At 40.2% G+C, this 16920-nt stretch overlaps 1 protein-coding gene across 6 annotated transcripts in view; it reads right to left on the bottom strand.

The window, feature by feature from the left end:
• Window positions 1-4799: 4799 nt before the first annotated feature.
• Window positions 4800-16920, bottom strand: part of rtel1 (regulator of telomere elongation helicase 1) — a 97215-nt gene continuing 85094 nt past the window's right edge. For 4 of the 6 annotated variants that reach the window (XM_033630055.2, XM_033630050.2, XM_078170345.1 and 1 more), the window contains 3 exons: window positions 16437-16565; window positions 9797-9985; window positions 4800-7146 (listed from right to left, as the gene is read on the bottom strand). In XM_033630055.2, coding sequence (XP_033485946.1) covers window positions 6998-7146; window positions 9797-9985; window positions 16437-16565 — 467 coding nt within the window. In that variant the 3' untranslated portion in view covers window positions 4800-6997. The remainder of the gene's footprint in view (window positions 7147-9796; window positions 9986-16436; window positions 16566-16920) is intronic. The other 2 variants (XM_033630053.2, XM_033630054.2) reach the window with 2 other exon arrangements.

Below are 16920 nucleotides of genomic sequence, written 5' to 3' on the forward strand. Positions count from 1 at the left end.
AAGAGGTAGTCACCTGAAATGGTTTTCCAACAGTCTTGAAGGAGTTCCCAGAGGTGTTTAGCACTTGTTGGCCCCTTTGCCTTCACTCTGCGGTCCAGCTCACCCCAAACCATCTGGATTGGGTTCAGGTCCGGTGACTGTGGAGGCCAGGTCATCTGCTGCAGCACTCCATCACTCTCCTTCTTGGTCAAATAGCCCTTACACAGCCTGGAGGTGTGTTTGGGGTCATTGTCCTGTTGAAAAATAAATGATCGTCCAACTAAACGCAAACCGGATGGGATGGCATGTCGCTGCAGGATGCTGTGGTAGCCATGCTGGTTCAGTGTGCCTTCAATTTTGAATAAATCCCCAACAGTGTCACCAGCAAAATCACACCTCCTCCTCCATGCTTCACAGTGGGAACCAGGCATGTGGAATCCATCCGTTCACCTTTTCTGCGTCTCACAAAGACACGGCGGTTGGAACCAAAGATCTCAAATTTGGACTCATCAGACCAAAGCACAGATTTCCACTGGTCTAATGTCCATTCCTTGTGTTTCTTGGCCCAAACAAATCTCTTCTGCTTGTTGCCTCTCCTTAGCAGTGGTTTCCTAGCAGCTATTTGACCATGAAGGCCTGATTTGCGCAGTCTCCTCTTAACAGTTGTTCTAGAGATGGGTCTGCTGCTAGAACTCTGTGTGGCATTCATCTGGTCTCTGATCTGAGCTGCTGTTAACTTGCGATTTCTGAGGCTGGTGACTCGGATGAACTTATCCTCAGAAGCAGAGGTGACTCTTGGTCTTCCTTTCCTGGGTCGGTCCTCATGTGTGCCAGTTTGGTTGTAGCGCTTGATGGTTTTTGCGACTCCACTTGGGGACACATTTAAAGTTTTTGCAATTTTCCGGACTGACTGACCTTCATTTCTTAAAGTAATGATGGCCACTGGTTTTTCTTTAGTTAGCTGATTGGTTCTTGCCATAATATGAATTTTAACAGTTGTCCAATAGGGCTGTCGGCTGTGTATTAACCTGACTTCTGCACAACACAACTGATGGTCCCAACCCCATTGATAAAGCAAGAAATTCCACTAATTAACCCTGATAAGGCACACCTGTGAAGTGGAGACCATTTCAGGTGACTACCTCTTGAAGCTCATGGAGAGAATGCCAAGAGTGTGCAAAGCAGTAATCAGAGCAAAGGGTGGCTATTTTGAAGAAACTAGAATATAAAACATGTTTTCAGTTATTTCACCTTTTTTTGTTAAGTACATAACTCCACATGTGTTCATTCATAGTTTTGATGCCTTCAGTGAGAATCTACAATGTAAATAGTCATGAAAATAAAGAAAATGCATTGAATGAGAAGGTGTGTCCAAACTTTTGGCCTGTACTATACATACACATAAATATAAATATATATACATATAGCTTGGTGAAGAGCACCAAGACAACTGTCCCTTGCCTACAGTCAAGTATAGTGGTGGCAGCATCATGGTTTGGGGCTGCATGAGTGCTGCCGGCTCTGGGGAGCTCGGTTCATTTAGGGAAACATGAATTCCAAGCAGAGCATAATCGCCCCTCTTCAGAAACTGAGCTGCAATGCAGTTTTCCAACATGATAATGACCCAAAACACACCTAGAAGATGACAACTGCCTTGCTGAGGAAGCTGAAGGTGAAGGTGATGGACTGGCCAAGTATGTATCCAACCCTAGGTAGCGCAAGGTGTCTTCACATCCATCTGCTCCATGATGTCATCACGGAGGAGTGGGAGAGGATTCCTGATGCAACCTGTGAGCTCTGCTGAATTCCATGCCCAAAAGGGTTAAGGCAGTGCTAGATGATAATGGTTGGCACATAAAATATTGACACTTTAGGCACAATTTGGACATGTTCACTGTGGGGTGTACTCACTTATGTTGCCAGCTGTTTAGATGTTGATGGCTGTGTTTTGAGTAATTTTCAGAGGAGGGTAAATCTATACTACTATACAAGCTGTACACTGACTACTTTAAGTTATATCAAAGTGTCATTTCTATAGTGTTGTCCCATGAAAAGATATAATAAAATATTTCCAAAAATGGGAGGGGTGTACTCACTTATGTGAGATACTGTGTATATATATATATATATATATATATGTTCAAAGATAAATGATAACAAAATAATATTAATTTAAATTGGTGCCATTTGCTATATGTCCTCCAAAAGGCAAACCCATCTGTACCATGGTTTACGTTTTTATTTATATTATTCTTAAATAGTCAGTAGCTATCAAAAACAAAATTATACATTTTTTCTACATAAGCTGTAAAAATCTATAAATAAACTTTAGAAACTATTCAATTAAATGATTAATACCATCTTTAATATTTCTGTCAGATATGTAATGATGATAGTTGGGTAATATGTATGTTGATGTTGTCCAAGGTCAAGTCTCTTTGTTTCAAGACAATACATCCATGATAGTGTACACTGGGGCCCACCGTAACTTCCTTAAGCCACTGACCTGATTCTTTGGGTTTGTATGGACTATTTTTAAAAAGTCTAAGTCTAAGACCACAAACATAAAGTAAAATTAGTTTACAAAAAAAAAAAAAACAAAAAAAAAAACCATGGGTTTTGAACATTTTTTAAAACAGGCCTGCTCACTGCTGGGCTCTTCTTGTGCAGGAAAGGGTCCACCTACAGCGTCCAGACGAAAGACCTTGGATTCCCCCTCCCTCCCCTGCTAAGTAGACACTGACACTGACTGTTATTAGTGAAGAGGACCTCATGAATATGTTTTCCTCATTTGGTTCGAATATATTTATGTAATAAAATAAACTTTTAACCTTTCATGTGCTGTTGTCTTTACTGAGACTGGTTGTCAAATCAGAACCTGTCAGCACACTGAAATGCACTGCAGTGGGTGTGTTATAATTTCACTAACAAATTAAATGTGATTTTTTTTTTATATGTATGCCACAAACCAATTAATTGAACCAACCAACAGCATCTAATCAAGTTGCAGGAGAGAACTGTGATAAACTAATGTTACATTACTGAGAGCCAGTTGGGGGAAAAAAATGAAACAAAACATAACTTTGTTCACATACAAAAACTACCAGATGATTAACAAAAAGGCAATTGCATTATGCAAAACCTGCAGGTTGGTAGTAGTAGTTTTTGTATGTGAACAAAGTTATGTTCTGTTTCATTTTTTCCCCCCAACTGGCTCTCAGTAATGTAACATTAGTTTATCACAGTTCTCTCCTGCAACTTGATTAGATGCTGTTGGTTGGTTCAATTAATTGGTTCGTGGCATACTTCAAAATGGCATCATTTTTAATATTTGGTTTCATGGTTAGGAATTTTGATGATTTCATGAGAATATATCAGATTCAATGGAAAGGCTTATTTAGCCATATTTCTTCCCCATGGATCAAACATTGAAAAGCACCTAAAATGTGGTGTCAGCCAGTTTGAGTGTCAAAGCAAATAGGAGACATAAATTCTTGAATTTCAACAGCTATTTAACACTTAAAATTGAAATTAACACACCACTGAATTAATAGTTTACTTTGAAAACCATATACTAACTTATTTGTTCCAAATTCACCTATTCTAAATTAATAAATGAAATTTCTTCAATCGCCATTTCAAAATACAATTTTGAATGCATTTTTTAATGTTCATAAAAAGGATTAAAAAAAAAGTTTCAGGTTGCTCAAATTAGATCAAATTCAGATCTAAAAAGTCAAGTTGAAAAAATTAAAAAAAGAACATTAGTCGAATTAGATCAAGGTCAAATTCAGATCTCAAAAATTCAACTTGAAAACATTTTACAAGATAACGTCTCAGCTACCCAGGACAGGACAGGCAATCAAGGGTGAATGCGGTTGAACTGACTTCTGGCTGGTCAGTCATGATTTAAAAAAGCAGCTGGAATACTGAAAGAAGAAGAATGATTGGGCTTCAGTAAGTTGTCCAATATGTGCTGTTCATGTCCAATCTGATTCCACTTTACCTGCTGATCTATTTGATTTTTTTTTTGCAACTTAAATTTTAAGATCTGAATTCAACCAATCAAATTTTAACAACCTGATCTATTTTTTTTTGCAATTATGAAACTTGAAGTTTTGGATCTGAAGTTCTGAACATTGAAAAAATAAATAAATTCAGATTCAGCTTTTGAAACTGCAAATCAAGAAATTTCATATTTTAATTTCAAAGAGCAAAATAAAGAACAACATAAAGAACAAATAAATTCAGACACATGGTTTTCAAAGTAATAATAATATTTCAATGCTATGAATTCAGTAGTGACTCAATTCTAAGCATTCAGTACAGATTGCAATACTTATATTTCTTATTTGCTTCCATATTAGAAATGTTTTTTTTATGGCGAAGGAAGAGTATAATCTTTGACATCAAAAGACTCTTCCCATGTACAAATTAGCAGGACAGAGGAAGATATACTTTATTAATCCCCAAGGGGAAATTCAATTTATTTTTTACTCTGTTTTACTCTGTCATACATACACACACATTCACAAACAGGACGGATACATGCATTAAATGGAGAGATGTCAGAGTGAGGGGGCTGCCATGGACAGGTGCCCCGAGCAGTTGCCCTGGTGAACTGGCACCTCTCTAGCTACCAGTCCACACTCCATATTTGGTCTGGATGGGGATGACCCTTTGGTTCCCAAGCCAAGTCCCTACAGACTAAGCTACTGCCATACATTGAGGAGCAAGCACAGCTTAGCTGTTACAGAAGACAACTGTTATTTTATTAGCAAAAAAATCCTTAAAAACAAACAACACAATACTTCTCCATATGACATTTTCATGACATTAATTTAATACAGAGCAATGAAATAGAGAACAGGCTGTGCACCTTCTTTACAGTTACATTACAAAGCCATGACCAGATATTGCCCCTGAACAGAGTGGAGTGCAGGGTTTTGTCAGCAGTAACAGTTCAGAGCTGTCTGAAACACACACACACAATGTTTCTGTAACTTCACTTTGTATGGTTTTGTGTCTTAAAGACAGCGATGATGAAACGTGCGAGGTTGGGTGCTGGGTGGTACTCTTGTGCCTACTTTCAAGGGGCGCAGAGACAGGTTGCATCTGAGGTTGCTAAGCAACCGTGACTAGAACCATATTATAGTATACATACCAGAAATCCTGAGTACAGAGCTGATCTTCTTCCAGGCATTGTTTTGTAAATGTGTATTAGGCCAGTGGTTACCAACTGGTCCAACCATGGGTTCTAGACTTCTCCTTAGTCATTAGTTCAAGGTCCACACAGTTTACTATATTCAGCGTCATACCTGTGTTTGGCCATGTTGTTGAGCTAGTTTGCTGTCTCTGTCAAGTAGCTGTCTGTTAGTCACTCACTCTATTGCATGAAACAACACTGTGCTAGAAATTCACTGTACTTCAATATGAAGTGTGTTTTTCACAAAGTTTACTTACTTGTGTCCATTCAGAATGGACCTATGACCCACTTTTGGACCGCAACCCACCAGTTGGGAACCAATGCATTAGGCCCAAAATATTGTCCATGGGACAAATGCAAAGCTCTGGCAGCTCTGAACTAAAATGATCAACTTCTTCTCCATATTTATCACAGACTGATATTTACAGATGAAGGAAAAGGTATCTGTCAGCTGTGATTGGTTGTTCCTCGTCACATGACATGCGGTGCGCACTGCTGTGTTCCAAAAGTTGAACTCTGCTTATCTCAGGGTGCAGCCATCACACCTTGAAAAACAGGCGCTCGGGAACGCAAGTGCGTCGCTCTGGCTTTTGAGCATGCCTGGCCTGCCACGCTTCTACATTGAAAACAATAAATCTGAGGGTGCATAAAACACGACATGTGTATGGCCCCTTTAAGATTTTACATCTTCAGTAGGAGCCATAGAGTGTATAAAATAATGGACGTAGCTACTGTGGGTCAAACCGTTGGTTTGTGGACTCCCGTTTTGAAGCCGAAAAACCATTTTGTTTTTTTGGAGCCAGAAGTGACCATGCTTGAACGAGAGGGTGGAGGTGTGATGTAACAAGGGTTGAATCTGTCTGAGAACCTGAGGACACTGCCATGGTACTGACTTGTCAATCTTAAGTTAACCAAGCCCTAAAGCTTTGTCTGCTTTATCATCTATTTTCCTTTAAATGAGGCCATAATTCACCAAATTAACATCATACTGTAGACTGAAGACTTGAGACCATAAAGTAGTTATGAAAATGTCTACTGAGGTAGATAACGTAAGATGTAGGGTCATTTTCTCATAGACTTCCACACAATCTGACTTCTTTTTGTAACTAGTGGAGTCGCCCCCTGATAGTCATTAGAAAGAATGCAGGTTTAAGGCACTTCAGCACTAGCTTCACTTTTCAGACCTGGTAATAACCTCTTGGCAGAAACCAATGGGCATGAAAGAACTTGGTAACTTAAAGAAAAATAATAGTTGTAGTCATGCTGTTCACTTGCAGTCATTTTTAACAACCTTTTGGTCCTCAGATCTCCCAAAACATTGTTAATAATGTGAATATGAGTAAGGCCAACTGTGCAGGATTCTAATGTTTCTTCACAATCAAATGTCCTAAATCCTGGGCTACTATCTGTAAGTCCTTCTGGTTTACAAGAACTTTGTCACTCTTGGTGTTTTCAAAACAGTGGCATCTCAGTGGTGTGTTTAGCTACACTTTTTACTGGAAGCATGGGTAAGCTTCTGGCAGCATCTGCCAAAGGTGCTGGCTGTTCATCTCTAAATCCTAGCAAGATTCCGTAAACCATTTTCACTTCAGATTGAAAGGCTGCTCCAACACTGTGGTGCAGTGCAACCACCAACTGTCAAACACTGACATCTACTGGCAGGACTGCCATAAGGTTTGTTAAAGATATCTGTGGTCTCCATGAAGATGATTCCCAATGACTTCAGTGACCTCTGAGCTCTTCTCTAATATTAGATGAAAATACAGAAAGTATGACACAAGATATGAGAAATAAAAACATGTTTCTATTATACTACAATACATTGGGTTGTTCTTCACTGTGACTTTGTTGGTCCTCACTCACGGCAGGAACGTCAGCAGCAGAGACGGACTGACCCATCAAACCATCCAACATCTCTTTGTACTGCTGCTTATGGCGAGCAGGAATAAATGCGCCAAATCCTTCAGAAAACAAAGATGAAGTGAGGGAACAGTGACAAATTCTGACAAGATATTATTATTCAAAACTAAAAAAACAAGAAGAAGAAGAATGTAAATATAATATATATTATATTGTATATATATTAGGGGTGTAACAGTACACATATTTGTAGTGAACCGTTTGGTACGAAGCTCTTGGTTCGGTACGCATTAGAAACTGAATAATACGTTGAACTATCCTATTACATTTGGAGAATAAAATATACAGTTTAAACTGGATTTTTATCTACTGTTCTCAGTGCCACTGTGCTCAACAAGGCAGCCCACAAGATGGAATAGGCAACATGCTGTCTGCCCCTCCTTCCCCCAAACCAGAACATTCTACTCCATTAAGACACACTGGGAGGCAGCTATGCTTGTTGCAGGATGGTTAGTAACATTACCACCACACAGCTACAGACTCTCCTTAGCAGCTAACCCAGTATTAAAGTAACATACACAACTCCCGAGCTGAAGCACGAGCCACTGAGTGGCCACCGGAGTTGGGTAAGGGTTACTTTAAAAGTAATCAAAGTACTTTACTGCGTTATTTTTTTAAAAAGTAACCAGTTACTTTACTGCGTTACTCCCCGAGTAAAGTAACTCAAGTACTTGTAAAGTACTTCCAACGTTACTCCCTGAGAAAAGTAACTCAAGCACTTTTAAAGTACTTTTGAGTATTCTACATTTCCTATTGAGCAATGGACCACAGGGCGCTAAGCCTACATTTTTTTGTCTCCAAAATTAAAGTTATGAACCACTTGCCCTTCACTGAGATCCAATTCTCCCATCACAGCCGTCACTTTGACCAGTAGACACACATAACGATCTGCTGCTGTAGACTGTACGTGCTGCCGTAAACTGTATGACAACAACACCCCAGCATTTTTAGTATTTCCTCTAGGGATGTTACCACACAGAGTAAAAGGGGGGAAATGATGGTGTGAAACAGCAGAGGCACTTTGTCAACCCGCTAAATTAATGTTACTGTCATTAGCATCAAGCTAGCAAACAATGGTACATCCTCACGGTCGGACATAAAGTAATAACATTAACAAATAGTGTCGGGGCTTTTACTCACCACAACTGCAGAGGCTCCCAGCTTCATTTGAAACACATTTTTACTTTTTATCAGCTCCTGATGTCTTCATAAAGTTAACACATTGCGTCGTCATTTCAAACTCAACACTTCCTGATTTCCCTTCAAATTAAAAGCGCCTTATAACCTCGGCTGAGAAAATCCCTCCATTTTCTAAATAGGCTTTTATTGTGAAACATTTGTAGAAACTTGGTTGTGGAGGATACAGTAGCTTTAATGTTTGCCTACATTATTTCAAATGGAGCTCCTGCCATCTGCTGACGCTTTTAGGTGACTACAACAACATTTCCGCTGGCACATGAACAGACAGTGACTCAAATAATAGTAAAAGTAATAAAAAAGGACAAGAATAACCTAATGACATGAAAGACGATCGGGGATAACTGGCGAGTACCATCATGTAGTGCGTCATGTCTGTCGGCCAAGTCACAGCACGATTTTATGACTCCACAATCTTGTAATGTGACATAGTGACTTTTAGAACGGGCAGAAAAGTCGTGTAGTGAATAACGTCACCAGGCATAATGCAAAGTGCTGAGTCTGACCTGTCTGTCAGCGAGTTCTCCTCCACCTTTTTTTTAGACTCCACCGTAGACAACGGCAGCATTTCTTCTACCATGTAGCGATCCACAAGCTTCATGACTTCTTAAGGACTGATAGGTTTAATGGTATCTCCGTTATTAGAACCAAAAGACAGCCGTTGCTGTTTCGGAGCTGAAAGACCAGCGTTCTAAAAGTAACAGAAGTAACTGATGTCTTGTTTGAAAATGTACTCAAGTATTTGATTACTCAAACAGCAAACTAACGTTAGGTTACTTGTTACTGCAAAAAGTAATCAAAGTACTCTAACATGTTACTTTGTAACGCGTTATACTCATGGTACACACATGGTTGCATAACACACACCCTTCGTAACAGGGAAAGAGAGCTGCTGCGTGACTTTAGCTTCTTTTAGCAACTACCATTAGCACAAAACACACACACCCACCCACAGCACTGAGCAGTAACTGTTGACGGGCCAGATAGCTGATTCAGGCTGAGAGACTGAAAGGTCTGTTAGTAACTGCTGTTTAGCTTGTGTTTATACGTTGTAACATAGTATTCATATAATAGTGGAGGGGTTATGTTAAGGATGGCCCTCCTGAACACAAAAATGATGATAAAGTAATGAAGTAATAAAGTAAAGTAAAGTAATGATGAATAGTCTAACTCCATGATTCAGTACTAAAAAGTTCTGTCTTTTCACATGTATTTTTGAACAAGTATATTGTGTTAAGAAAGAAATCACTGGTTTTGCTTTCCCCAGACTTCAACTAGCACATTTAAGGCAGACTTTGTACAAAAAACCCAAAGCCCACATCATGTTTGTTTTTATATACTTAAAATTTAAAAATCAAGGAAATTTCTCTGGCCTTTCTGCTTTTTTGCTGTACCTTAAACGTACCGAACCATGATGCCACCGTATCATATCAAACTGAACAGTGGATTTTGTGAACCGTTAGACCCCTAAAATATATGTAGTAAAATACTTACTGACTAGAAGGCTGAAGTCCTCATCTCTCTCTGTGAATAAGTTCGCCAGTGTGGTCACCAGGTTTTCATAGCAGCCCGTCTTCTTATAGCTCTGAACGGCCCTGAAGAACACATTGGATTTTTCTGCTCCCATGGCTTTTTTCACATCAGCCATAAAGGCAGCAGGGACGTCACTCTTTGGAGCAGAGCCTGATTAAAATGAGAATCATGTTAATGTTAATTATGACCATTATTCAACACATGTAATACACTTCATCTAGGTATGCCAACAACTAAACTATGTTATTCTCCAACAGAAATACAGTGGTGGAAAAAAGTTTTCGGACACCCCATGCATTTGTGAAACATTGCATTAAGAATCACTCTTAGGTCTTCAAGTGCAATTTCTTTTAGTACAGTCACAGCCAAAATACTAAATAAATCCTATAAAAGCCATTAAAAACTTAAAATTGATTGGTTCCATAAAAATACATAAGAAATTTTGAGTAGTGGGTCATTTTGGTACCAGTGATGAAGGTCGTTCTTTTTATTAAAAGACACAATTTTTGTTGCCAAGCTTCATGTCTACATAAAGCCAGCACATTTGAAAGTTCTTCTGACACAAAAATGGCTAAAACAAGGAACCTAACGCAGGAAACATGCCTGAAGATAAAGATTCTCAGCCAGGAAGGGTACAGCTGCCGCCAGATAGCCAGGAAGTGCAGATGCAGTCCTTCAGCAGTTGGATACACTCTGCAGAGTACAGACGAACCAACAGCTTGGAAGACAAACCAAGATCTGGGCGTCCAAGGGTTTCTTCAGCAAGAAATGACCGCATCCTGATCCGCATGTGCAGGCAAAACCGCCGAATGACATCACAGGAGCTTCAGCAGCAGTGGTCAAACCAAACTGGTGTCCAGTGTTCCACCCGCACTGTACGTGGCCGACTTTTAGATCATGGCTTAAGGTCCTACAAGGCTATCAAGAAGCCCCTGATCAATGAGAGACAGAGATTAGCCCGGCGTCGTTGGGCCCAGGCACACAAGAACTGGACAGCCAGGAACTGGAAGAAGATTTTGTGGTCAGATGAGTCCAGTTTCCAGCTTTATCTTCCTCCTACTAATGTGAGGGTACGCAGAAGGCCAGGCAAAGCATTATCTCCAGCATGTACAGTACCTACTGTCAAGCATGGTGGAGGCAGTATCATGGTTTGGGGATGCATGAGTGCTGCTGGTGTTGGTCATCTCACTGTCTGCGATGGCACATTGAACTCTACCAAGTATTGTACCATTCTCAAAACCCACATGCTCCCTTCTGCGCGTGCACTGTTCCGTCGAGGTAAAAACTGGATGTTTCAACAAGATAATGCCCCTTGCCACACATCCAAGGCCAGTAGAACTTGGCTGCAGGAGCACAGTATCCAGGTCTTAGAGTGGCCAGCTCAATCCCCGGACATGAGCCCCATTGAAAATCTGTGGTGGATTATCAAAAGGTCTGTTTCAAAGCATAAACCAAAGAATTTAGAAGAATTAAAAGCAGTAATTCAAGAAGAACGGGACAAGATTACCCCTCAACAGTGTGAAAGGCTCGTGGGGAACATGCCAGCCAGGATTAGAGCTCTACTACGTGCCAATGGCAGGACTACTAAATATTAATTTGATGATGTGATGGTTTATTTATTTTTTGTTCAGTTTTGAACACATTCTCTGTTATTTGTTGACTTTGATACCGACAATGTTGAGAACTGACATATTGAAACTGTCAAGAATTTAGTTTTGTTAGTTTTTCTTGTAAACAATAAACAAAAAAATATAATTTGTATTTGTTTGTATCTGTCTAATGCAGCCACACCTTTTGAAACACAAAAAAAGATTTTTCCACAAATATTTCATGATAATATTTGAGATCGTGTAAAATTTTAAGGGTGTCCAAAAACTTTTTTCCACCACTGTACACTTAAACTCACTAGCTCATACGAAGTTCTATAGGCTTATTAATGATGCGTGATATGCAGATGATATGCTGTGTAAGCAGCCCAGTGCTGTTTCTTGTCTAAAGAATGTATGGTATAGACGAATTCGGCGAGCGATTTGTGTATGCTGCCATCTTGCGGCAGCACCATTGCTGCAGTGACATGTGTCAGTCATCAATTCATTATGCTGTCATTGTGAACTGACTCTCTACAGTGACAGCATCATGAATAGCTGGATTGATGATGTTAGACAGTGGCCTCCGGTAAGTGATGAAGGTATCTTAAATGAGTACCGATATTAATTTAGAAATTAATCATTTGTTTGAGCGATAAGCAGGAAAGACTAGAGTAATAGGGAGATAATAGACTGTATCATTAAACACTGTGTAATATAACGTTAGCATACGTTACATGTGCTGACGTTAGCAAGCTAGCAGCGTGACATTTAATCATTAAGGACAGGCTACGTGACTGAAAAAAACAACAACAACACGTGTTTGTGTTTTGTTTTAGGTATTCAAGAATATTTTATTGATCGCCTGGCCTCCGATGACCAGAAAAACGGCAATTACAGGTCTCTGATTGACGGACAAAATTACCAGAGCTATTGAAAGCGATCAATATTGATCTCCTTCAATATGATGTGATGGTCATGTAGCCTGTCCATAATGATTAAATGTCACGCTGCTAGCTTGCTAACGCCGCGAGAGTGAGGCGGCCGCAGTTTTTAGAGCCAGGCACTGCAGTTGCTCTCCACCGACTGCACCGCCTGGCTCTCACCTGATCTAACAGCTCATTGGTTCAGATGCCGACTCAACAATATGACGTTTTAGATAAACTACTCATTTTTGTTGAATTTTAGAGATTAAGATTGTATTTGTCTGATCTGAAGGTTTATTCTGTGAACAGAAAATATGTTGTGTGACTGATGGTGAAAACAAACTGATATATGGGTCTGATCACTTTTTTAATGAACTGACATCATTCCACACAGGATGTTAGTGTGTCTGTGACTTCCTGTACAGACTGAAGGCTGCTGGAAACTGTCGGGAAACTGTCCGACTTCACCGCAGCTTTTTGTCACCGCCCCCCGCTGCGGCCGCCTGCTCTCGTCTACTTTTCAGGCGAGGCGCAGTTCATCTCGAACGAGCCTATTCTAAAACATGGATGTTTAGCACAAATCTTTCCCGCGATAGCACAGAGGATCTATACAATCAGCACAGTGTGAAGGTGGACACCCAAGATGAGTGTCACCAATTCAGTATCTGACCAAAAGTCTCTCCTTCTGTTCCTGAGATATGATATTGAATACTGGCCAGAAGTGTTTTTGCAGAACATTATGATGTCACAGTGAAGTTGACCTTTTGGATGTAAAATGTCATCACTTCACCATTTTATACTATCAGATATTTGTGTTAAGTTTTGTCATAATTGGTGTATGAATTCTTGAGTTATGGCAGAAATGTTTTGTGAGGTTTTGTGCCCTCCGACCATAAAATTCTAATGAGTTCATCGTTGAGTCCAGTGGACATTTGTGCCAAATTCCTGGAAATTAACCCATGGCCTTCTTGCACTAATCACATTCATGAGAATGGGATGGACAGATAGATAAACAGACAGCCCAGAAAAACACAATGCCTCTGGCCATGGCTTTTGCCAGTGCCAAGGTATAACAAGTACAGTGGTTGGAATTGTATTATGTTGAGGTCTACATCCCCATACACACCAAACCAAAATCAAAGACCTAGTGGCAACAAAGGCTGACTGTTAGGGTGCCTCACATCACCTGTGACTTGGCCAAAAAAGTTACACATTAACACACCGCAAAGACTACAGCCGACAGCCAACCAGCATGTACATTCTGCACCTACGTGGGAGGAAATAACTCTCCACACCTGAAGATGGTGGTGGTCTGTAATAATTTAAAAAAAAGGAAAACGAACAGACCCCAGGACCATTCCAAAAGCAGATCAGGAGCCAGAGCCTTCAGCTATCAGGCTCCTCTCCTGTGGAATCATCTTCCTGTTACGGTCCGGGAGGCAGACACCGTCTCCACATTTAAGACTAGACTTAAGACTTTCCTCTTTGATAAAGCTTATAGTTAGGGCTGGCTCAGGCTTGCCCTGTACCAGCCCCTAGTTAGGCTGACTTAGGCCTAGTCTGCCGGAGGACCCCCTATAATACACCGGGCTCCCTCTCTCTCTCTCTCTCTCTCTCTCTCTCTCTCTCTCTCTCTCTCTCTCTCTCTCTCTCTCTCTCTCACTCTCATCCTATTACTGCATCTTGCTAACTCGGCCATTCTGGATGTCACTAACTCGGCTTCTTCTCCGGAGCCTTTGTGCTCCACTGTCTCTCAGAATAACTCATACCGCAGCGGTGCCTGGACAGTGTGACGTGTGTGGTTGTGCTGCTGCCGTGGTCCTGCCAGATGCCTCCTGCTGCTGCTGCCATCATTAGTCATTAGTCATACTTCTACTGTTATTATACACATATGACTATTGTCACACAAGTATACTGTCAGATATTAATACATACTTTCAACATATTGTACCACAGTAGCCAGAACTATAACTATAATATTATTACTTTCATTAATGTTGTTGTAAGCTACTGTCATTACCTGCATCTCTCTCTCTCTCTCTCTCTCTCTCTGTCTCATTGTGTCATATGGATTACTGTTAATTTATTATGCTGATCTGTTCTGTACGACATCTATTGCACGTCTGTCCGTCCTGGAAGAGGGATCCCTCCTCAGTTGCTCTTCCTGAGGTTTCTACCGTTTTTTTTTCCCTGTTAAAGGGGTTTTTTTGGGGAGTTTTTCCTTATCCGCTGTGAGGGTCTTAAGGACAGAGGGATGTCGTATGCTGTAAAGCCCTGTGAGGCAAATTGTGATTTGTGATATTGGGCTTTATAAATAAAATTGAATTGAATTGAATTGAAAGATGTTAGTTAGCCAGTTAACACATTAACAACACAACCAGATGTTGGAAGAACTAAAGACATTTATTGTGCGCTAGCGAACAATTATGAACTGTTTCTGGTACAGAGCTGGATGGATAAAAAATAATCTGACCTTATGTAACAAGTTTGTGTGGTCTCACTCCCTCTTGACTTTAACTCTTTGTTTACTTTCCTCAATTCTGTTTCTCTTCTTGTGCGCTGAGCTGAACTGCCAATCACAGTGATTTAATTCATCAATGGGCTCTGCCATTCCAGACGTTACAATTCAACAGGCTGAATAGGCCAAGATAAAAAAGCCGACAAGGCCTGACAAGGGCTGACTAGTGCCACAGTGCAAGACACACTGCAAAAAACTAGAGTGACAGATGCTCGTTTTTAGCTCAACAGTTAGCTTGGTGTGTCAGCGCCCCAAAACCTGCCCGCTGTGGCTGGAGGATACAGTTAGATTCTAAAGAAGCACATAGTTTCTACAGTTGTCAACCAAATTCAAGGAACTGCAAAAAGAGGAAGATTTTAGATATTGACTAATTGACTAACAGTTGTTGATGTTATCAGTACATCCAGCTGCCTCCTATACTGCTGGTATCTAACCAGTTATGAGTGTTGGATTATGGGCAATGCAAGTAGTGATCACATGAGATGAGGATATAGATTATTTTCATCTGAGGCCTGTACTACGAAGCAGGATTTGGAAGTTAGCGAGGTAACTTCAGGGTTAACACTGTTTTTCAGTACTATGAAGCTGGTTCTCTTTTTACTGGGATAAATCACTGTGGTAACTTAAGATGAACAGCTAACCCGAGCCAGAGCACATTATGCTCTGAGTATCGGATAACAGCCTGTCAACACCCACATGTCTGACCAATCAGATCACTGAATAAATTGTGTCCCAACATGGACAAAAATCCAGTCTCAGGTAAAAAAAAAAAAAAAAACAAGGAAAAAAAGAGTAGTCTATATATTTTTACAGGTCAGTAGAATCATTTCATTGTTTCATGATTTGAGCAGGATTTGAAGTGATGCAAAATTAATTTTCGTCCGCAGTGGCACTACTCTTACACTCTGAATACATCACTGCAGCTCAAAGTAACATGAGACACCGGTGTGGTGAGAACTAGGAAAAAAAGATAATATTTTATTATTAAAATAATCCACCCACTGTTAATTGGCCCCTGTTATTATAAATGCAACATTTGGGTCAGATAGATCTCATCAGTCATTATCTAGGCTACCTAACGTGTTTTATGAGACATATTTAGAGTAGCTTCGTCATCATCCAACTAAATAGCAAAAAATGCTCTCTACTAATGTCACATGTAGCCTAGTAATACCTACACGTAATTTAAGTCTCAGCTAACAGTGAATTTTTGGATAATATTTTCAGTGTTTCTACATTTTCTATTATAAGATTACAGAGTATCGTTTACATCCTATGCCACTGACATTTTACTGTCTCACAGTTGCAGACACCTCTGTACTATTTCAACTCATGATATTAAGTGGCCTCCTTGATTCATGGTTCTGATGATGTCACTTCATATGACATCATGTCACATGAACATGCTCATGGCTGGATAGGAAAACCTCAAGTTGGCTAAAGTAGTTGATGACCAGCTTTGTAGTACCAGATATTGTGATGGATAAGTCAAGCCAGATAAAGCCAGATGTTTAAACCTGCAAATACTTTATAATTACTGAATTCAATGGTAAAGGGATGTGATGTCCCACCAGTCTGAGCTGTTAATCCCTGCTGGTTTAGGTGGTGTCCTCCTCTGTTGAGCTGCTGTGTATTCAGATGACTGCAGGATGACATCCAGCTGGAGGAGGCAAGACCTACAGCAGACTGTTTAGCTGTAGCTTTAAAAACACAAAACATCACAGTCACAGATTTTTGTCTTCCATTCCTACAGTACTGTCAGTGCAACCAATCGTTCATTTGTCACATGGAATTATACGACACAACACAAGACAGGCACAATAACAAAGTAGGCCGAGTCTTTGCCTGCTGAACAGTTTGAATCCTCTTAGTCAATTTTGGAAAGGAATGTCCAAAAACTAGTGGCCAGAAAAATGACGATGAATAGATCTTGTTCTGGCAGTGATTGTGTAGAATGTTTTCACCATCCCGACATCGAGTGCAGCCTGTTAAAGAGACTTTTCCTCTGTTGGATTTATAATTCAAGAATGGAGAACCCAGCCTAATGTAAGTGAC

This window comes from Epinephelus lanceolatus, chromosome 8, assembly GCF_041903045.1.
Source record: "Epinephelus lanceolatus isolate andai-2023 chromosome 8, ASM4190304v1, whole genome shotgun sequence".
Classification (NCBI taxonomy): Eukaryota; Metazoa; Chordata; class Actinopteri; order Perciformes; family Serranidae; genus Epinephelus; species Epinephelus lanceolatus.